Source organism: Hipposideros armiger, unplaced genomic scaffold (genome assembly GCF_001890085.2).
Source record: "Hipposideros armiger isolate ML-2016 unplaced genomic scaffold, ASM189008v1 scaffold_643, whole genome shotgun sequence".
NCBI lineage: Eukaryota > Metazoa > Chordata > Mammalia > Chiroptera > Hipposideridae > Hipposideros > Hipposideros armiger.
This window is the reverse complement of record NW_017731993.1, coordinates 543,198-565,007: the sequence shown is the minus strand read 5'-3', so window position 1 is coordinate 565,007 and position 21,810 is coordinate 543,198. Positions and strand designations below refer to the sequence as shown.

The following is a 21,810-nucleotide window of genomic DNA, read 5'->3' as shown; positions in this document are numbered from 1 at the left end:
TTCTTTTTTCTTTTTATACAGGTTTTCTTTTCTTTTCTTTCTTTTTTTAATACTACAGTAGTAGGTAGGACCTCCTGTATAATGTCAAACAAAAGTAGCATTGGTTTGCAAGTTGCGTTGCTCCTAATATTAAAAGGGAGTTCTTTTGTTTTTCTCCAGGCGATCCTCGCGGCGGCCGGGTCTGGGAGCTCCTGGTCAGGTACAAGGCAAAATGATTGTAACACAACAGCTTTCTTTGTTGTTTTGATCATGAGGGGTAAACTATTGTAACACAGGTACTTGAAAGACTTAGTGTAAAAGGACTAATCAAAAGGTATCATGCAGGCTACTTGAGAACTCCAACTGAAGGAGATTTAAGTTTGAAGTGATATGTTGTGGGATTTAAAAAAAAAAAAGGCTACAGGAAATAAGGTTGCTGAATGTCCCAGAGAACCAGAATTGTTCTCGTCTGAGGGAGAAAGGTATGAGATCTATCTCTGTTACTCATATTTCCTGCATGGCCATTTGCGAAGAGGTGGGTCCCAGGTGAGATGAAGGCCACAAAACAGGGAAGAAAGGAGAAGAACCAAGATGCTGAGAATTTGGAAATGAAGAGATGGCCACAGGACAGTCACATGGAGAGGCAGCCGCGGTGGCACTGGCTGCTGCTGCTATTGTGCAGGTGGTGTCACCTGCTCGAATACACCTTCCAGCAAGAGCCCAGCCGAAAACACCTTATCTACAATTTTTTAAACATTTTTGTAAAGTGATTTTGTACATGTAGGATATGAATTAGTAGTTTACAAATGACATGTTGACTAAAAACACATGGAAAATACCTCTGCAGTAAAATATAAAACAGCAAAAAAAAGGGAGTTCTTTTAACATTGTACCATTAATTGTTATGTCTGGTGTTATTTTGTGTATGTCCTTTACGAGGATATTAAAATTTGTTTCTTATCACTAATTTTTCAAGAGATTTTTATCATAAATGGATATCTTACTTAATGATATATTTGCATCTTTGGGAAGATCATGTTTTTTTCTCCCTTAAACTGATAATGTGCTGAAATATCTATACATGAGTGACATTACCCATAATTTTAGCTTTCTTTTGCTGTCCTTTCCTGATTTTGTTATCACTTTGATGTTAACATGAGTTGGGACATGCTTTTATTTTTCTATCACCTGAAAGAATTTGTTTGAAGTTAGATTCTCTGTTTCTTGAACATTTTGTAAAAATTACATGTAAAGTTGAGTAATTAAATTAGCTTGATTGATTAATAGAATCTACTTTTCTACTTTTTTTTGAGTAGTTTGGCAATTTGTACTTTGAGATTGCATTAGCATAATCGTGTATACTATCCTTTTCCTGTTCCTTTAATCTGCACTGCATCTTTAATTATGTCATTTTACATTCATTGTAATATTTATTTATGCCTTCTTTGTTTGCTTGATTAATCTTGTCAAAGGTTTGTTTGTTGCATTATTCTTTTATGGTAACTACATTTCATTTTCTTGATTCTCTACATTATATTTTTATTTTATGGAAAATGTTTCTTACACATATTCTCTTCTTTATACTTTTTGGGGACTTACACTGCTTTTCTTCTAACTTCTTAATTTGGGTGTGATTTATTAATTTTGAGTCTTACCTAATGTAAAAATTTAAAGTTATACATTTTCCCTTATCATTTTATTTGCATCTTTAAAATTTATATATATATATATATATATATATATGTTTCATTATAGTTTAGTTCAATGTTTTCTAATTTCCATTATGCTTTCATTCAGAAAATTATTTTAAAATTACTAAACAGGTGGAGTTTCTAGTTATTTTATTATTAATTTCTAACAATTGCAATTTTTATCAGAAAAATGTGATTGGATGTGCAGTGTTTGCAATTTATTATTGAGGCCTGCATTAATGGCCTGGCATAGAGTAAATTTTTGTAAATGTTTCCTATGGGTAAGAAAATAATGCACATTGATTTTTGAATTCTATGTTCATTATGTCAAGTACGTAAATTGCGTTCTTTAAATATTTCAGGTATTTCCTCATATATTTGATGTTGCCCAATTTGGTATCTAGTCAATGCCTACCCTCATCAGCCCACCCTGCGAGGGACAAGCACGCTGATTGGAAAGGACAGTTCCTGTTGCACAGGGACACAGAGTGGCAAGTCAAACAAGCAGTAACAGCTGGTCTTTGTTCACAGTTTTGATCATCATGGACTATTTCCCATTAGTTTGGGTTTTTAAAATATTTCATTAACATTATTCTTTATCTTGATTACTGGGTTTTTTGGAGCCTGAGGTGGGCTTGTGAACAGTAACCTGACTCTGCTGCCAGTGCAGGCCTTTGGGGCTCCAGCTTCAGGTCCTCTCCGCCTGGGACAGTCCCAGTCTAGCCTGTGATCTCCTGTGCCACGTGGAGATTCCAGCTTCCTGGAGTTGAGCACGTGCCACCACGCATGGGGTAGATTTTGTGCTAGATCCTGTTAAAATGTTCCCATTGTTCTTCAGCCTCTGAGCGTTTCTTATTTTCTGGATAGCTCCACAGTGCATTTAAAGAGGTGTTTTTAATATTTTATCCAGCTGTCTTTGTTATTTTCCTCCAGAGACCCATTCATTGTATTTACTCTATTGTGCCCTCCGAAATGGAAGTCTGGAAGGTTCATTACTGTAAGGTATAAAAACATGAGTTGTCTGCTGAGTCAGCCAGTGCCCAATGACTGGTCACTGGTTTACCTAATTCCACTGTGAGGCAACCAGGCTACCCCAGTTAACCTTGCCGGGAGCAGTGCTGAGAGGATGCCTTACTGGAGAAATGATATACGTAAGGGACCTCTTTTCAAATAGCACACTTTAAAAAGTTTGTTTTTCAAAGATAGCTAATGCTTTTATGTTCCAGGCACAGTCCTAAGAGTTTTGTGTATGTTGAGTCACTTAATTCTCACAACTGCCTTATGTGGTGGATACTATTATTATCAGCTCCTTTTTACAGGAGAGGAAAACAAGACCAGAAGGTCGCTCACTTGCCTATGGCCACATGGAAAGTGGAGAGCCAGGATTTGAACTCAGCTAGCGTGGCTACCAGTGCTGCGCTCCTAACCACTGTGCTATACTGCCTTATATGTGCCAGAATGAAGCGTGCTTAGTGTTCGCCCAAAGACCAGCAAAAGGCCCCCATATGCACCCAGTTTTCACCTTCTGCAGTGGCTCCTGTGGGGAGAGTATATGAAAGTCCTCAGCTCATGCACCAAATATGTTAATTGCTCTCTGTAAAGATTTTAACCGGAGCAAAACCACAAAATATGTGTTTTTTTATTCAAAACATATTGATGATTCTTGGAGGAGTTGGAATAATCTCAACATTGATTACATGTATGTTTCCTTAATTACTCCTAGCTGTCTTAATGGAGGCTTTTATCAATAGTGCATATAAACTGCATTAATTTCCAAGTGTGACTCACTTCAGCTTACAAACACTATGAATGCTGGAGAAGAACCACTTCAGTTAGCTTTGAAATGACTTTGATGCATCGATAAGGCTACATTCTGGAGTTTTACAATCCTTCTGTTCTACAGTCAAATCTGGCCCCAGCGTTGTGTTTACCAAATGCAAACTTAATACACTTTGTCTTAACCTTATATGAAGCACTTGGCTTCCATGAGAACCAATATGATCATTTTTCTAGTCTCTTCAAATAAGTAGAGACATAGGACTCAGGAATATAAAAGACTAAGAGAAAAATTTGGACAAAGTGAAACATGACTCACTAGTGCCTTTTAAAAAATAAAAGCGATATTTTCCCGTAAAGTATGTGAACATTTGCCATTTTTTAGAATCCATAATACAAAAAATACTTCAGTTTTTTTATGTTTTTCTTATCATTGTCCTTTTTTTTCTACAATTAATTTAGCATCCTGTCAGGCAAGACACTTTTATAGGCAAGTAATTTTGTCAAAAAGAATAAAATTGTGACTTTAAATATATTTCTTGCATCAGTTTAAAAGGAAATCCAATGCTTGAATAATGAATTAATAGGTGGTAGATTTGTCTCTGTAGCACGGTTTGGATTCCCTGGGAAGCAGATTCTGAGGTAGGGACTCCAAGCCGTGCAGGAGAGAAGGAAGCATGACTGGACAGAAGGAGAAGCTGGCTGTGATGGAGGCTCTACAAAGACCTCAGCCCGCTCTACGGGGAGCTGGGGATGACCCCTCAGAGTTGCCTCCAGTTGGGCAAAGCTGTGGGCCTTAATACTCCTCTGTCAATCAACTGGACAGGGGCATGCTGGGTGAGGGAGTGAGACTTTGGACAAGGCAGCTCTCCTTAGCCAGTGCAATTCCAGAAGAAGGCCAACAGCTAAGGACCAACAGTTAAGGGAGTGTCTGAGCACTCCCAGACACTGGGGAGTAAGTGCTTCATTTCCAAGGAGGATCTGACAGCTTGCTGCTTGAATGTGGCTGCCTTGTAAAAGGCAATGCCCTCTTCTGTGTTTGTGTGCCTCTCATTCCTTTAGTGTACAGTCCCCATCCATTCTAATCACAGACCAGTTATTTTCATTCCTGTTGCTTCTCATGCTTCTCGCTTTGCCAAATACTGTATTTACTACTCCTTGGGGTCCATCTCAAGGAACTCCTTCTCTGGAGAGCCTTCAGTGACATCTCCAGTTCTCACTAATCTCATGGCACTCATTGTTTTTTTGTTTGTTTAGTTGTTTTTTGGGGGGGGTTTATTATTTTTAATTCTTATTAAATTTATTGGGGTGATATTGGTAAGTAAAATTATACAGGTTTCAAATGTAAATTCTATAATATATTATCTATATATGCAATGGGTGTTACCACCCAGAGGCAGTTCTCCTTCCATCACCATACATTTGACCCCCTTTACCCTCTTCTACCACCCCCCTTCCCCCTTACCCTCTGGTAACCACTAAACTATTGCCTGTGTCTGTGAGTTTTTGTCTCTTTCTTTGTCTTGTTCCTTTGCTGCTTTCAGTTTTATAACTCACATATTAGTGAAGTCATATGGTTCTTGACTTTTTCTGTCTGACTTATTTTGCTTAGCATATTAACCTCAAGATCCATCCATGTTGTTGCAAATGACAGTATTTCATCTTTTCTTATGGCTGAGTAATATTCCATTGTATATATGTGCCCCATCTTCTTTATCCAAACATCTATCGAAGGACACTTTGATTGTTTCCATGTCTTGGCCATCATGAATAATGCTGCAGTGAACATAGGGGTATGTATATCTTTACAGATAAATGTTTTCAGATTTTTGGGGGTAGACACCCAGAAGAGTGATTGCTGGGTCATATGGTAGTTCTATTCATAATTTTTCAAGGAACCTCCATACTGTTTTCCATAGTGGCTGTGCCAATTTACATTCCCACCAGCAGTGTAAGAGGGTTCCTTTTTCTCCACAGCCTCTCTGACACTTGTTATTACTTGTCTTGTTGATGATAGCCATTCCAACAGGTATGAGGTGTTATCTCATTGTGGTTTTGATTTGCATTTCCCTAATAGGTAGTGAAGTTGAGCATTTTTTCATATATCTGTTGGCCATCTGTATGTCTTCTTTTTTTTTTTCAACACAGGGAGCTTTATTCACCCACACTGCTCTGGAGGAAGGTAGGCTCACTTCAGTATGCTGTCATCTCAGGCTTCGGCCAATTCTCTCTCCATTCATTTCAACTCCTCCTGCTTCTTGTTCTCTGCCACCGCTATCCTCCTCTCCTCTTCTGCCTGAGGTTTCAGGTAACTGTAGCGCTTGGCTCCATAGGCCACATCGAGGAACAGGGTGGAGTAGTGGCTGAGCTTGATGAGCGGGGAGACCTGCACCGGTGGCACCATCTTGTCCGTGACCCTCGCACTGGAAGCACCCATCTGTATGTCTTCTTGAAAGATGAGTCTGTTCAGGGCCTCTGCTCATTTTTATATTTAAAATTTTTTTTAATTTTATTTTTAATGTATTTATTTTCTACTTTTTCTTTTCTTTTTTAAAGATTTTATTGGGGAATTGAGGGAGGGAACAGCATTGGGGAATCGGGGAAGGGGAACAGACAAGTTGCTGTCCTTTTGTTCTTCAGTCTAGTTGTGGAGTACGTCGCTTCACTGGCCCATGTTGGTATTATCATTGTGCTCTCCCAGGGTGAGGCAGACGCTCGCCGGCCATTGGACGGCTGCTCATGGAGGCTCACAGCAGCTCACGCCAGCTGCTGCCAGCCCCACTGCAGCCTACACTGTTGCTGGCCACTCCCGGCAGCCCAGCTCCAGGTCTAGCTGTTGTTCACCATCTTAGCTGTAGAGGGCGCCGTGTCACTGCCTATATGGGATCCAAACCTGCAGCCCTGCTTCTCAGAGCTCGTGCTCCCAAGCCAACTCTTAACCAATGAGCCACTCAGCCGGCCCCCTCTGCTCATTTTAAAATTGAACTGTTTTTTGTTATTGTTGAGTTATATGAGTTCTTTATATATTTTGATATTAGCCCCTTGGAGGTGTTGTTTGCAAATATTTTCTCCCATTCAGTTGGTTGCCTCTTTGTTTTGTTGATGGTTTCTTTTGCTGTGCAGAAGCTTTTTAGTTTGATATAGTCCCACTCATTTATTTTTGCTTTTACTCCCCTTGGCTTTGAGGTGAAATTCATAAAATCCTCTCTGAATCCAAGGTCCATAAGTTTAGTACCTATGCTTTCTTCTATGCAATTTATTGTTTCAGGTCTTATGTTTAGGTCTTTGATCCATTTTTTTTTTTAGATTTTGTTTTTAATTTATTTTATTATTTTTAAGATTTTTATTAAAATATAGCTAACATACAATATTATATTAGTTCCAGGCATACACCATAGTTATTCAACATTTATATACCTAAAGAAGCGATCACCATGATAAGTCCACCAACAATTTGACACTGTACCATGCTATCACAATATTATTGACTATATTCCCTATGCTGTACATTACTTTCTCATGACTTGTTTTATACCTGGAAATTTGGACCTCTTATTCCCCTTTACCTTTTCACCCCTTTTAAAAATTTTCAATTACAGTTGACATTCAATATTATTTTATATTAATTTCAGGTGTACAGCATAGTGGTTAGACATTACAATTTAAGAAATGATCCCCCTGACTAGTCTAGTACTCACCTAGCAGTATACGTAGTTATTACCATATTATTGACTATATTCTCTGTGCTTTACTTTACATCCCCATGGCTACTTTGTAACTACCAGTTTGTACTTCTTAATAATCCTTTCTCCTTTTTCACCCTGCCCCCAACTCCCACCCATCTATCACCCCAACAAATCTAGTATCCATCTGACATCATACATAATTATTACAATATTATTGACTTCATTCCTTATGTTATACCCTACATCCCCATGATTACTATGTAACAACAAATTTGTGCTTCTAAATCCCTTCCCCTTTTTCACTCACCCCTAAACCCCCTCCCATCTGGCAATGATCAATATGTTCTCTCTATATATGAGTTTGTTTCTGTTTTGTTTGTTTATTTTGTTCTTTAGATTCCGCATATAAGTGAAATCACATTGCATCTGTCTTTCTGTATCTGATGTATTCCACTCAGCACAATACCCTCCAGGTCCATCCATGCCACCACAGATGGCAAGAACCCATTCCACCCATGGCCGAGAATATTCCATTGTATATATGTACCACCTGCTCTTTATCCGTTCTTCTATAGACAGACACCCAGGCTGCCTCCACATCTTGGTCATTGTAAACAGTGCTGCAATAAATATATAGATATATACATCCCCTCGAAGAAGTGTTTGAGTTTCTTTAGATAAATACCCTGAAGTGGAATTACTGGGTCCTTCTTTGTCTCTTGTGATAGCCTTTGTTTTAAAGTTTATTTTGTGTGGTATAAGTATTGCTGCCCTAGCTTTTTATTTATTTATTTATTTATTTATTTATTTATTTATTTATTTATTTATTTATTTTTGTTTCCATTTTCATGAAATAACTTTTTCCATCCCTTTACTTTCCATCTGTGTGTATCTTTCAATCTGAAGTGATTCTTTCATAGGCAGCATATGTAAGGGTTTTGTTTTCTTATCCATTCAGCCCTCCTGTCTTTTGAGTGGCGCATTTAATCCATTTGTATTGAAAGTAATTGTTGATAGATATGTAGCTACTGCTATTTTATTATTCATAATTTTGATTTTTTTTTCATCCTTAGTCCCTCTAACATTTCTTGTAATACTGATTTGGTGGCGATAGACTCCTTTAGCTTTTTCTTATCTGGAAAGCTCTCTACTGTCCTTCAATTTTAAATGATAGCCTTGCTGGGTAGAGTAATGTTGGTTATAGGTCCTTGCTTTTCATTAGGTTGAATATTTTGTGCCAATCCCTTCTGGTCTGCAGAGTTTCTGTACAGAAATCAGCTGATAATCTTATGGGAGCTTCCTTATAAGTGACTACTTGCCTTTCCCTTGCTGCTTTTAGGGTTATCTCTTTGTCTTTAACCTTTGCCATTTTTATTATAATGTGTCTTGGTGTGGGCCTGTTTGTGTTCATCTTATTTGGGACGCTCTGCACTTCCTGGACTTGTATGTCTATTTCCTTTGCCAGGTTAGGGAAATTTTCAGTTATTATTTCTTCAAATAGGTTCTCAATCCCTTGCTTTCTCTCTTCTCCTTCAGGTACCTCTATGGTACAAATGTTAGTATGCTTGATGCTGTCCCAGAGGTCTCTTAAACTATCCTCATTTTTTAAAATTCTTTTTTCCTTTTGCTGTTCCAGTTGGGTGTCTTCTGCTAACTTGTGTTCCAAATCATTGATTTGATCCTTTGCTTTATCTAGTTTGCTGGTGATTCCTTCTAGTGCATTCTTCATTTCAATTTTTGTATTCTTCACTTCTGACGGGTTCTTTTTTATGGTTTCTATGTCCTTTTTAATGCTTGTTATTTCTTTGTTGAAGTTCTCACTAAGTTCCTTAAGCATCCTTATAACCATTGTTTTGAACTCTGTATCTGGTAGGTTGCTTGCCTCCAATTTGTTTAGTTCTGTTTCTGGATTTTTTTCCTGTTCTTTCATTTGGGCTGTATTTCTCTGTTTCCTCATTTTGGCTGCCTCTCTGTTTCTATATATTAGGTAGATCTGCTAAGTCTCCCAGTCTTGGCCGGGTAGCCTCATGTAGTAGGTTCCTTGTGGGGCCCTGGCACAGTCTCCCTGGTCACCTGTTCTGGGTGCTCCAAGAGTGTCCCTTGTGTGGGTTGTGTGTGCCCTCCTGTTATAGGTGGACCTTGATTGCTATTGGCACATGAGTAGGTGGGATTGACCCTCAGGCTGATTGGCTGTGGGGTTTGGCCACGTTCATAGCTTATAGGCTGTTGTGCAGGGAGCTTACCCCACTGAGTGGGATTTGCCCCAGCAGACCCTGTTGCGTGTCTTTTGAGACTGCCCTTTGGGTGTGTCACTTGTGGGGTTAATTGGGAGGTACTCTGCTGTGGTCTGAAGCCAACCTCCAAGTATATTTGTTCTGGGGCTCTTGAGAGGGGCCCTGGTGCAGGCCCAGGTTAGCCACTGCCTGTGATTGGTTGGGGGCTACCCAACTTTGCAGTTTGGTAGAAACTACAAAGTGATCTGCAGTTGTTCTCTGCCTGTGCTAACCCTGGAGGCACTTGGGAGAGGCCATGCTGGAAACTGAGGATGGCTGCCACCTGGACTGGGTCTGGGGAGCTCCACAAAAAGCCAGAACACCCTGTGGCCTGCTGCCACTTGCCAGCTCTCTTAAGGTTTAATTCATGATAAAGGCTCATGCAGCACATGTGTTGAGTGAGGCAGGGTCTCAGGGAGTCACTAGCTTGGGAAGAGTTGTGGTCAACAGGTTAATGTACATTCTGGTCTGGTGCCAGTGCTGAGCCTGGAGCTAATAAGCAAAAGTCTCAGAGCACATTGAGGTCAGCTGTTGCCTGCCTCGACCCTCGGACTCTGATAGTTTTTCAAGAAAGTGCAATGTGGGCAGGGCTGGCTGCTCACAGAGAAAGTGCCTCCTGTGATGTACGAGTTAAGTGGGGTGGGTTCCCAGTGAGTCAGCAAAGTGGAGCAGTGGAGCTCACCAGGCCAATCAGATTCAGGTTTTGCCATATTGTAGGAGGCGGGCTCAACACATTAAAGAAGGCAGCTGCCTATTCAGCTGCACAGGAGAAGGACCCCACACAGGGAAAATGGCAACTGTCCTCCAGCCCTCACTTCAAAGCCACACACCTCAGTCTCTCCCCATATGCCTCTGACACCCCATGAGTTACTCTCTCTCCTCTGGAGCCCAAGGTGAGTGCCTGTGAGCGACAGAGTCTATGCGTGGGTGGTTTAAGAGGATGCCTGGGTTTCCTGTAGCCTTCTGTCCCACCTGGATGGTGGGAATCCCCACTGCTTTTCACAGCCAGGTGTTGTGGTGGCTCCTTTTCCTGTACTCTGGGCTGGGGATGCTGGGCTGGGATCTCTCGCTCCTTTGGGGGAGCCTCCGTGGCCAAAATATCCCTTCCTGTTCTCAACCGCCACACGGAGGTTTGAGGCTAGCCTGTTTTGCATCTCTGTCCCTCTTACCAGTCTTGATGTGGCTTCTTCTTCATTTCATTTGTTATAAAACTTCTGTTCAGCCAGACATCAGCTAGTTCTCCAGATTGATTGTTCTATAATTTAATTGTAATTTTAATGCATTTATGGAAGAAAGCAGGCACAGTGTTTATCTACTCCACCATCTTGGATCTCCTCCCAGTCCATTTTGAGTTAATTGTGATATATGGTGACAGATAGCAGTCTAGTTTCATTCTTTTGCACATTGTTTTCTAATTTTCCCAGTACCTTTATTGAAGAGGCTTTCTTTTCTCTATTGTATATTTTTGGCTCCTTTGTCAAAAATTATCTGTCCATATGTATGTGGGTTTATTTCTGGGTTCTCAATTCTAGTCCGTTAATCTGTTTATCTGTTTTTCTGTGAATTTCATGTTTTTTTTATTTTTTATGTTTTTATTGTCACTTTGTAGTATAAATGGAAGTCTGTGCTGCTTTGTTACAGCAGCCCTAGGAAACTACCTCAGCAATCTTCACCCTTCTTCATTTTTCAGAGGTTCATTGTTCCTCTTTGGCCACACGGAAAGCTTCCTGAGGGTAGGGATTGGAGTTTGCTCATGTTCACGGCCTCTGAACAGCTTAACAGTGCTTAGCCAGGACTCACTGAGCATTTGTTGAATTAAAGTAATTGCAGGCTTCCAGAGAAATAATGTGGCTCATTATTTGTTATTATAAATTCCCTATAATTTTCCTGTCAGCTTTTGACATTAATTGTCATCGAGGAAATAGAAGAAGTGCCTCTTAGTTGCCAAGAGATGTTTGGGTAGAACGAGGAATAAATACTGATAGGGAAAAATAAGAGCTTACTTTATTATTATTTTAAGAACAGTAGCTGATATTCACTGGCAGCTTGCTCCGTGTCAGGCTCTGTTATATGTGGTCAACATACAGAGGGTGCCAAAAAAATGTATACACATTTTACGAAAGGAAAAGTCTGTATTACAATTGTAATACTCCATATACTCAGATACTGATAACAAAAGATGAATACAAGTCATGTGTATACATTTTTTTTGGCATTCCCAGATATATGTGAGTGTTAAATATACATTTATTTTGTAGTATATTTGTTACTTTTGTATATATCCAATTTGCTGAGACCAATTTGGAGCTTATGAGCCAGATTTTCCTAAGCTGTTATGCTACTTTGAATATACTTTTCGTCCTCTGTAAAGCCACAGGTTTTATGTTTCACCGAGTGCATTTCCACCTCTGTGCTGCAGAGCTTATTAGAGGCTGCACCTCAGGAGTGGAAAGCACCCCTATGTAGCCAGAGTACTTTCCTACTGTTCTGCTTATGTACTTTTGTGGGGGTGACCTTTTGTTTGAAGGAAGGGTTCTCTAGTAAAAGAAAAGTCAGACTCTCCTAATTTAGATTTTTTAGTGTACTCATGAGGATTGATCAACTTCTTCCTTTGTTCATATAAGCCACAGTCCTAGAAAGACCCATAGTACAATTATCAGATAAAGGAACAACAACAAACCTAACTTCTCAGATACTCTGTACGTAATTGGATTTTGGGGGCATGTGATCCATGTGTGACCTTTATCCAGAAATTCATTCTCCCTGGCTATATGTGGTTTTTACATCTTTTCAGGGGCTGCTTCATCATGACTTAATGACATATCCTTATTAGGAAAAATTCAATGGCTCTCATTATTTATTTCAAGAGAACCATATGGAAGCTTGATTAAAAAACACCAAAACTGGAAACACTGGAGAGATGGTGAAATGTAAAATTCTTTCCAGTTGCCTCTGGTCCTAATAAAGAATTAGGCTCTGTCTTAAATCTAGAGTAGTGCTTTGTAACCAATAGCTTCAAAATGTTTCATAAATCATATTCTTGTGATAGGGAAGAAAACCTGTTCATATAACCTAGTAAAGACTTATTATTATAGCTTTACCTTAAGCCCAGATGAATGCTTTACTCTGAACTCTTTAATGAAATTTTGACCTGAAGGGTGCCGCAAATAAAGCTCATGCCCGCATGACCGCAGGGTTAGGACAAGCCGGGGCTTGAGAGTTATGCTGCTCTAGTGATCTTGAAAGAGTTACTTCATTTTTATGAGTCTTGATTTCTCCTCTACATTCTTGGTATAATAGCTCTTTCATAATGCTAAGGATTATGTAAAATGTATGTGAACAAAACCAAGTTACTTTCTGGTTATAGCCTATGTCATGAAAATAGCAATGTGGTGTTCACCAAATTTGGATAGGATATCTGAAATGGTATGATTAAAATACATGCTAAGTAGCACATATGACATTTACATTGGGGGGGGCTAAAGGGACACCTCAAATGGGCTGCCCGTCATTTTTCAGAGTCGCTGAACCAAAGGGAGAAAGTGAGGCCACATGACTTTTGGTCACTCAACTTAAACCACCTGGAGGTTTTCCGTTGCGCTGTGGATCTGGCCATCCCGAGGGCAGGCACTGAAAGGTAGTGCTGATCTACAATTGAGCTTCAAGCTCCTTCTCACAGCAGAATCTCTTATGTACCTTGAGTAAGAAAACCTGTAACAGTTCGAGTTTACGTATCAGTTATTAGTAATTCTCTTCAACAGCACAGGATAGGCTTGTTAGAAACCTATGCAGACTCTTTGGCATACAGCTTGGTACATAAGGAGATGCCTGGTGATCATTTTCAAGTTCACCCCATCTCCCTTCCTGCCACCCGCCACCCCCACTGAGAGCAGGTAGAGAAGTCATCAATATGTTTCATGTTGTATAAATCATACTTCTTCCTCATGACTCAATCTTTTCTGTAGAGCTAGGCTAGTCCTACAGCAGTGATAGTCTAATAGTTCAGAGACAGTAGGATATTTTGGGGGAAGAAATCATTCTTTAGCTAGCATTTCACACCCCCTCCCCCAAAATATCAGAATGTTGAACTGTATTTTGGTTTGCCTGGCTGCTTCTGAAGCCTTTCAAGTGTTGTGAAAGAACTTTGGTTAATCTTAAAAATAGTGTATTTCTGGGTTTGAAATATTATTTTTATCTTGGGCTCTCCCCAAATGGAAATAACACTTTTCTATTGGAAGATAATTATATGATAATTGATATTTTATACTTAAATATTTTCTAGGACAAAAGAGATAAACAAGTTGTATCTTTTCAGGTTTAAGTTTCACTTTTGGTTTTTGATGTAGTACCATAAAAAGTCAATCTATTGATGAAAATTACACTTCATAAAATCAGGTGTGAAAAATTTTAAGTACAATTTATCTTAGATTTTTCACTTAAAATAACAATTTGTCCTTTAAAATTGACACCTTGAACTTATTAACAGAGAATGTTTTCTTATAAGGAGCAAATGATAGGACAGGCTTTACTGTATTACAGTAAAAAAAAAATTGCTCATTCAAACATATAGCCAGCTTTTCAAACATACAGAAGGTGTGAAAGTATTTTTAACCTTGGAAATCCTGATGGCATAGTTTAAAAGTACAAGTGCAACATATTGAATGTTTGTGTTTCCTACCCTCGTAAGGGCTATCATAGCCACTTGGAAGGCTGGAAGCTTTAAACCTGCCACAGAGAAATCCTCTTCTCTTCCCCAGTCCTGCCTTGGCCCACAGAGGAGGCAGTTTCTGCCATCTCTTGCATGACAAGGAACACACCCCCACCCAAAAGTTAATACCACCTTCCTTGAGAAACACCATGGTCCCCAAAGGGCTGAGGAAGGAGAAGTCTGAGAAGGTGCACACCGCCTCTAGGGAGACTCTCTTTGTTGAACACCTGCCCTCAGGTACGATGCTCAGCTTTCTCTCTCTCCTTGGTCCACAATATCTGCACAGAACAGGACTCACCATTCTGGCTCTTTCTGCAGCCTCAGGACTAAGATGTGTGTCCAATCAGGCCCTTCCCACAAGCCTGTCTTATGGATTAATGGACACTTTCTTGCCTGTTAATTAAACTTATATTTTGTTCCCCTTTTGTTATTGATGTTCACACCTCTTCATATTCAGGCAAAATCCTGAAGAAGAGGGCTGAGTAGTAGGATTTATTTTTACATCTAATTTCAAAGAATACTAAAAATACTTCTAAAATGATCCTTTTTAAATTGTTTTCCATACTGTTAAAAAGCCAAAAGCAAAAGCAAAAACTGTCAATCTCCCACTTGAAGACCAGAGCTGCTGCTTCTTTGAAGTTACCAAATGTTATCTTTGTGAATGTAAAAACCCTTTTGTTTGGCTAATTATCAATCTGTCTGGACACAAAAGAAGGAACCCTAGAAATCCTTTTAAATGCTTCTTTTATTTCATTGGTTGTACATTGGGTGAGTGAACTGAATATTACAACCAAAACATAGAATTGATACAAATTAGACTCCTGTTTACACTGGAAAGTAATGAATGAGGGAATTCTTTAAGTGTTACAGAAAGATTTAGTAGAAATGTTACCAGTGGTATGGCTGAATGAATATATCAGTGAAGTGCTATTATATACTGAAAACCAAGAGTGAAATGTAGTTCCCATACAAGTGGCGAGTTCGTCTCTTAACTACAGTATTTGTTGAACTGCTATCTTCATGTCTTGGATATTGGTGTTTTGTTTTTGTAATTAAACAAAGCATTTAAGATTTATTCATCATAGTCAAGACTTCTGAATATAAACAAACTTTTGGCAAATAATATTTATACAGAAAAATAGTTTTAGATCCTCTCAAATCCCAGAATTATTCTATAAAATTACATTATAAATAAATAAAAAGCAAAATCTGTTGTACATATATTTGTACATCTATGCATTTGCCTTGCCTCCTCCTTATCGTAAATGGCATATTTATGACTCTTTGCATATTATAATCACAATTCTGGAAAATGGATATCATAGTAAAAATACAGTCCTCTATATTTGCTTGGGGATCCAGGTGACGTTTTTGATACTCCATTATTAAAGGGCTGAAAACAGTTGTGTGCTAATAAGTTTTAACATCAAAATCATGAAACAAAAGAAAAAAAAGACAATGTTACAACAATTAGTCTACAAAAATATTTCAGTGATTCCCATAATTTACCTTTTAGTAATGTATACTATGTTTTCAATGAGTGTAAGTGAATTAACAAAGAAAAAAAGAAAAAAGGAAATAAGTTTGAATGTTTTAGGCAAGTTGTAGCATAACTACATTGTTATAGTTGAGAAAATTACAAATATCAATAATACATAAAGATGAAACTACTAAAAAAAATACAAGTTAGATACAATACTTTTCCACAAAATAAAACAAATGCAACGATACAAGCACTATGTAAGATTACACTTAGAATGTGATTTTCTTTTGACAGGGTTATCAAATCTAGGATATAAGATAAATGGGCATTAGACTTTGACCAACATTAATTAAAATGGTGGATTTCTTTTTTCTCAAACAAAAATGATATGGTTGGTGCATACAGTTTTCAGAACAGGCGGTGATGCCGAAATTTAAAATATTTTACATTCAATCTCAAAAGTCAAAATACTTCAATCACTAATATGTTCACAAAGAAAATGGATGTTTTAAACAATTACACATAATATTTATTTAAAACAGCTGTTTTGTTTTTTAAACAATAATTTAAAAACTATGTAGGTACTGTATAGGCTATGTGCAACATATAAAATGTGAAATATGAAATATTTGGTACGATAGTGCTCAAAATAAACTTTCAAACAAACTTTCTGAACAAAATTTAATTGTATCGCTATTACCTTGAAGATCAACCAAGTATTTAAAAAAGTAAACAACATTAAAATATGTTTCATCCATATATAGTATATATATGTATGTGTATATATAATATGTATGTACTTGTATTAAAGTTTTTTATACTTTTGAGACATAAAATATGCTTTAAGGTGAAAGAATTAAAAGAACTATTTTTTTCCATGCTGTAGTCAGTTACAACCCTTTAATCCAACTTTTGAAATGCAAACAGTAATGGATTTTTAAAAAGTGAAACTATCTACTTTTTTGTTTACATAGTAATTTAGATTAAAGTCACAGTCAACTTTTCAGTGACTAACCTCAGACTTACTTAAATTAGAATATTATACAGATCTCCTCACCTACAGCTCCCTTGTTTGACTAGGTTTTTAGTTTAGAAGAGTTATTCTGCAACAGGCAAACGGATGGTGAGTTTGAAGGACTAATCCCTTAGATTAGACGGTTGGCATGGGCCTCTCGTTCTTGTCAAGCTGGATGAAGTCTGGCAAAATCTAGGCACTTCTACAAAGTCTCTCTTATAAAACAACTTTAAAAATATACTTGTAAAATAATACCTTCAAGACTTTGTTTGGTGGGGTATGAAGCTCATACCGTGCAAAGTTTCTTTTTCAATCTAGTTAATGTTAGTCTAGAATCACATGATTTAACGCGGCATCTCCAGGCAAACCAAATCCCACACTTTGATGTGTCCCCAGTACTTGTGCTTGAATGTCCATTCAAATTTTAGACCTGCAGGACAGGTGTCAGTTTTACTTCACTTCTCGTCTTTGCTGCAGCATTCATGGTCTCAAGAAGTGAAACATACCTTTTGATCCAGTGGGTAAATGATATGACAGCGATTGGAGTTAGAATTGAACCTGCCCTTGGAATAGGTGTTGAAACTAATGCTAATTGTTTATTGCTAACTTTGAGATAGAATTCTGAGTCGAAATGAGTAATTTGGTTGGACTTTCCGCATCAGCTATAGTTATGGAGATAAGACAATATTCCTAGGACAGAAACTATGTTTAGAAACCCTTTAAAAGTAAACTTTATCCTTTATGTCTTTAAACATCACAGCTGGTCTCAGGTAGTTAACTATCTTAGGTTGGAATATACTAAGCATACCATATTTAATACTCATATATGATATAGCAGCACTAGCTTCTTAGAGTTGTGGTCTGTCCAGAAGAACTAAATCTTTATTTAGCATGCAGTTTGTGGCAATTCTATTGAGGAGGAAACAGGATAGTATGTACAGTAACAATGTTTAGTTATTCTCAATGCGGATTCTTGGCATTCCATTCCGTTTCTGCTGATTATTTCAGAATTATCTGTTAAAGAAAAGATAGGTGTGATTTAGACAGCCTTCTGGGAGGGACAATACGAGTTTCAGTTCTACTCTGTGAAAATAGACATTTGAAGATAGGAAATTTTTCAACTTTTCATAATTTTAATGCAATTATAATTTTGCACAATTCCCACCCTTCATGCTGAAAAATTTTATACTTAAGTACTTCTGCTATGTGGCCACTGTAAAGAATGACAACTCAAATGAACAGTATTTTCTGTAAAACTGTGACAGCATGTATCTGGGCGTGCAGTGTGTTTAGAACCTAATCTCCTTTGTTAGTTTTGGCTTCATATCGCTTTATTATGTGTTCACATTATCCTTCAGTAATGTTTGCTAAGGTGATCAAGGAAGTCTAATGAGGTAATTTCTTTGTATGAGACAAGTTGTTTGTAAATACAAACATTTTCAAATGCATAATAAATTAGTTATTTATTAACTTGTATTTATAATTCAAAGATATGTTCCCATCAAAAGTAATTTTGTTCCTAAGATATAATAACACCAAGCAGTTTCAAATTCAGAGAATGTTTAAATGTTCCATATTAAAGAGAAAAGGGGGTAACATTCAAATAAAGCAGTTCAGTTCAAACATTCTTAATAAATCCAAAAGCACAGATAGAACTAAACTATCAAATGCAAACCGTGGTCCCTGGAGTTTGATCTCTGGGTTCATTTCCAACTTGATGCCTTTGCAAAGGACAGGGAGTTTGCCTTGTGTGACCCAGTCCACTAAATGTCAAGTAAAAGCCAAGCTTTTAACACAGTCTAACAAAAATATTTATTCTTTGTGCAATGCTTCCACCAAAGTTTGTGCAATGAATAAACAAAATGTTTATTTATTAAACAGCCAAGAGTCTTTTTTTAGGAAATAACCAGTAAAAATTCTTTATGGTCAAGGTCAGCTAATATTCCTACACACAGGGATCCAATTCTCAACCAAAGCTTCATTTTTACAAGTATAATTTTTCATCTCTTTACGTTAGAATTCATACATGTGTCTATTTTTCTTTAAGTTGCTATTCTTGCAGTTTATATAAAACAGTTTTAGTATATACATGTAAATAGTTTCTCCCATGAAGTATATATGAGTATCCTTTATTTTACTGGAACATACAGATGTATATGGAATTGATAAAAAATAAATTTATTTGCATTAAATATTTATACTAAATAGAAACTCAGAGCTTCAGATAAGATTGTTCTTTGGTTTTTAAAAATTCCCAGGAATTCAAAATTAACAGGGAAAAATAGAATGCCTTGTCTCATATACTAATAGACAAATACAAATAATGAGATATGATTTCATATGTAAATACTATCACCGTATTTTTGAATAGTCATTGCAAATAGCTAACATTCAAATTCTTCAGATGGTTATATTATAACTTCATTATTGGATTTAGATATTTTATTATTAAATAAGAATTATTCTATTTCATTGCTTCGCTTCAATGCTGTCTGTCAGGTTTCCAAACAAGAATGTGCCCCAGGACATCAAATCATGTCCTGTTTTGTTGTTTTGTTTTTAAATTCTTTCCTTTTACTTTAGCAAGAGTCTCTCTAAAATATTTATGGGAAAAAAATCTTGTAGTTTCTTAAATTGATATGTAATAATATATATTTTATAATATATTCACATATGTGCTGATTAACTGAAACTAAAATTCCATATGGAATGAAATCCCTCACCACCTGGAAAGAAAAGTATTCTACAGAGAGCCCAGCAACGAACACATTTATATTGTAGATATTAGTCACAACAATGCTTTGGCCTTGTATTTGACAAAGAGACATGGACGGCCACCCAAGTTTAATTGAAGTGTAAATCAGCCTTGAAGTTAACTAAAAGCATTTAACTGCGACTGCTTTCCCCCTTGGCCCTAGCCTACAGATCCATCATATGGATAAAGACATAAATAAAAATGACCTCTGGTACTATTGAACTCTCAGCTGTCACTGCTGCCTGGCTGGCCATATCCTGGTCTAGGAGTTTGGCTATCTTGTGGACTATATATGTGGCATAAAAAAAAAAAAGAATTATGATCCCAGCAGCTGTGAGCTTCAAGAGGGTCAAGAGTTTTGATATTAGGAGGTAGGGAAAGCTTTGAGTGTTTCATATTTTTGGTGATACCATTTTTCTTGAAATTATCGTTTGACTATTAATTTTCTTTCTGAGAAATATAGCTTGCTGGTACAGTGTGAATTAAGTGTACCCTGGGGTACAATACGTTCTGGAAATACAGACGTAACAGGAATCCAGGGGTGGGGCAGTTACCAACTGGGTGCCTCTGATTTCACTACTGCCCATTTGGTTGCTGCTTCTGATGTTAGAAGACCTATGACATGGCAGGCACTGAGGCCCATGGGGATGGTAGGACAGTCCCCAGCCTCTGGAAGAAAGAGGACAGGCAAGTGTGTGTGTGTGTGTGTGTGTGTGTGTGTGTGTGTGTGTGTGTGTGTGTGTTGTGTTGAGGGGAAGGGTGTGGAAAAGCTGTTTTGAGGAAAAGCAGGATTTTCTGTCTTGTTTTAATATGGCTTTTCTTTAGTCAGATTATATTTTTTTAATTCACACCAAAGAAACAGAATTTCAAGTAAGACCAATAGGTACATTTTGTGTGTCTCCCTGTTGCCTCTCCTGATTTTCTTCCATACCCATTCTCTATGGAAATATAAAATATGTTCTCTACAGAAAAACTTCTTCAATCTCCATTGCAATGCTAATGGTCAGGAGGATCAAAAGCTTTAAAAGGTACCTGGATATTTCAATATAGGTACAAAACATGCATTGCTAAAAGAACACATGGCCCAGGAACATGGGCTACGAGTCTGATATTGACAAGCCCTAATCCTGAGCTTCTGCTTTTTAAAACATGGTTAATTAAACCATAGTTCACCAAAGTGATCTTGATAGTCCAGCTGTAAGTGGTATCCTTCCTGCCCTATACTCATCAAAGCTGAAGCTGATATGTACCATTCCATCCTCAACCCCCGGGCACGGCAGCCCATGTTTTCTTGGACAGGGCAATCAGAAACTCTTCTGGGGTCTGCCAGAGTAAGCATCACTCAGAGCAATAGCCACAACCCTGGCTTCCAAAAAGTCTTCTCTCTGAAGCATCATTATTGTCTTTGTTTTAATTTTAATAGACTGCTTTTCTAGGAAGTGCTGAGACATTTTTACAAGAGCTCTAAGAGCTAGGTCAGTATTGTCAGTCATGTTTTGTAGACACGGAAAAGGCAGCACAAACAGTGTTAACTGGCTTGTATGATGGAGCAAGTGCTTGTTCAAGCCAGCCTGAGCTTAGGGATGTTAGCTCCCTCTGCTCACTGGCATGGGGGTCCCCTCCCGGGTGTAGTGACACTCTGTGATAGGACCAGGGGAAACAGTGGTTCCAAAGAGCATGTCTGTACCTCTTATCGTGCCAGCGGAGGAAGGTGCTCAGAAGAACTCCCCTTGGGAAGCAGAGAAAAGCTAGGCAATGGGATGGGGCCTGGCACAGCTGGAGCCTGGAGCACTGGGTGGGAGGTGGCGGTGACTGGAGGAGCCAGGTGGGGCGAATTGATGAGGGACTTGGAGGGCTGCTAGGCCACCCCTCAGGACATCCTTGCCGGGGTGGCCAGCCATATCCTACCCCAGGCTCCTCCAAATGGTTGCTGTACATGTGTCTGCTTACAGGAACCAAAGCCCCTACCCAATCACAGCTTCACTGCTTCCGCTTCTGAGGGACCCTGGCAAGCTATAGCGCAGGGAAGAAACGAAATATATTGAATAAGATGTATTTCTCTTTATCTCCTTGATAGGCTAGTCCCTCAAATTAAGTATTATTTTGTACAGAACCATGACAAAGAAGGAAGGTAGAGTATTAAATAGGGCTGGCCAATCTAATGTGGTAAATCAAAATCTTGAACAGAAAGCATTATTTTCAATTCCTTTTCCACTAAAAGGAGAACGCACAAAAAGGAGAATAGCTGATGACCACAAAATCAGCAATTCTATTTTTAAGACAAAGGCACACTTGATTCAAATCATGAGTGCATTCATAAATCTTTACTAGACCCTCTAGTAGTAACAAAAGTATCTGTGATGCAAAAATACCGGTTCCCTGCAATAAAGTCTACTTATCAATGAGCATCTCCTCCAGGTGGGTGGATTTAAGAATCTAATGAT

General features: G+C 38.1%; 1 protein-coding gene and 1 pseudogene across 9 annotated transcripts in view; both read right to left on the bottom strand.

Moving 5' to 3' along the window:
- Window positions 1-5,634: 5,634 nt before the first annotated feature.
- On the bottom strand, window positions 5,635-5,850 carry LOC109372555 (ATP synthase subunit e, mitochondrial pseudogene; annotated as a pseudogene).
- An 8,990-nt stretch (window positions 5,851-14,840) lies between these two features.
- The window catches only part of MBNL2 (muscleblind like splicing regulator 2), a 154,321-nt gene continuing 147,351 nt past the window's right edge, over window positions 14,841-21,810 (bottom strand). For 6 of the 9 annotated variants that reach the window (XM_019625903.1, XM_019625905.1, XM_019625906.1 and 3 more), the window contains one exon: window positions 14,841-17,625. In XM_019625903.1, coding sequence (XP_019481448.1) covers window positions 17,498-17,625 — 128 coding nt within the window. In that variant the 3' untranslated portion in view covers window positions 14,841-17,497. The remainder of the gene's footprint in view (window positions 17,626-21,810) is intronic. The other 3 variants (XM_019625901.1, XM_019625904.1, XM_019625907.1) reach the window with 1 other exon arrangement.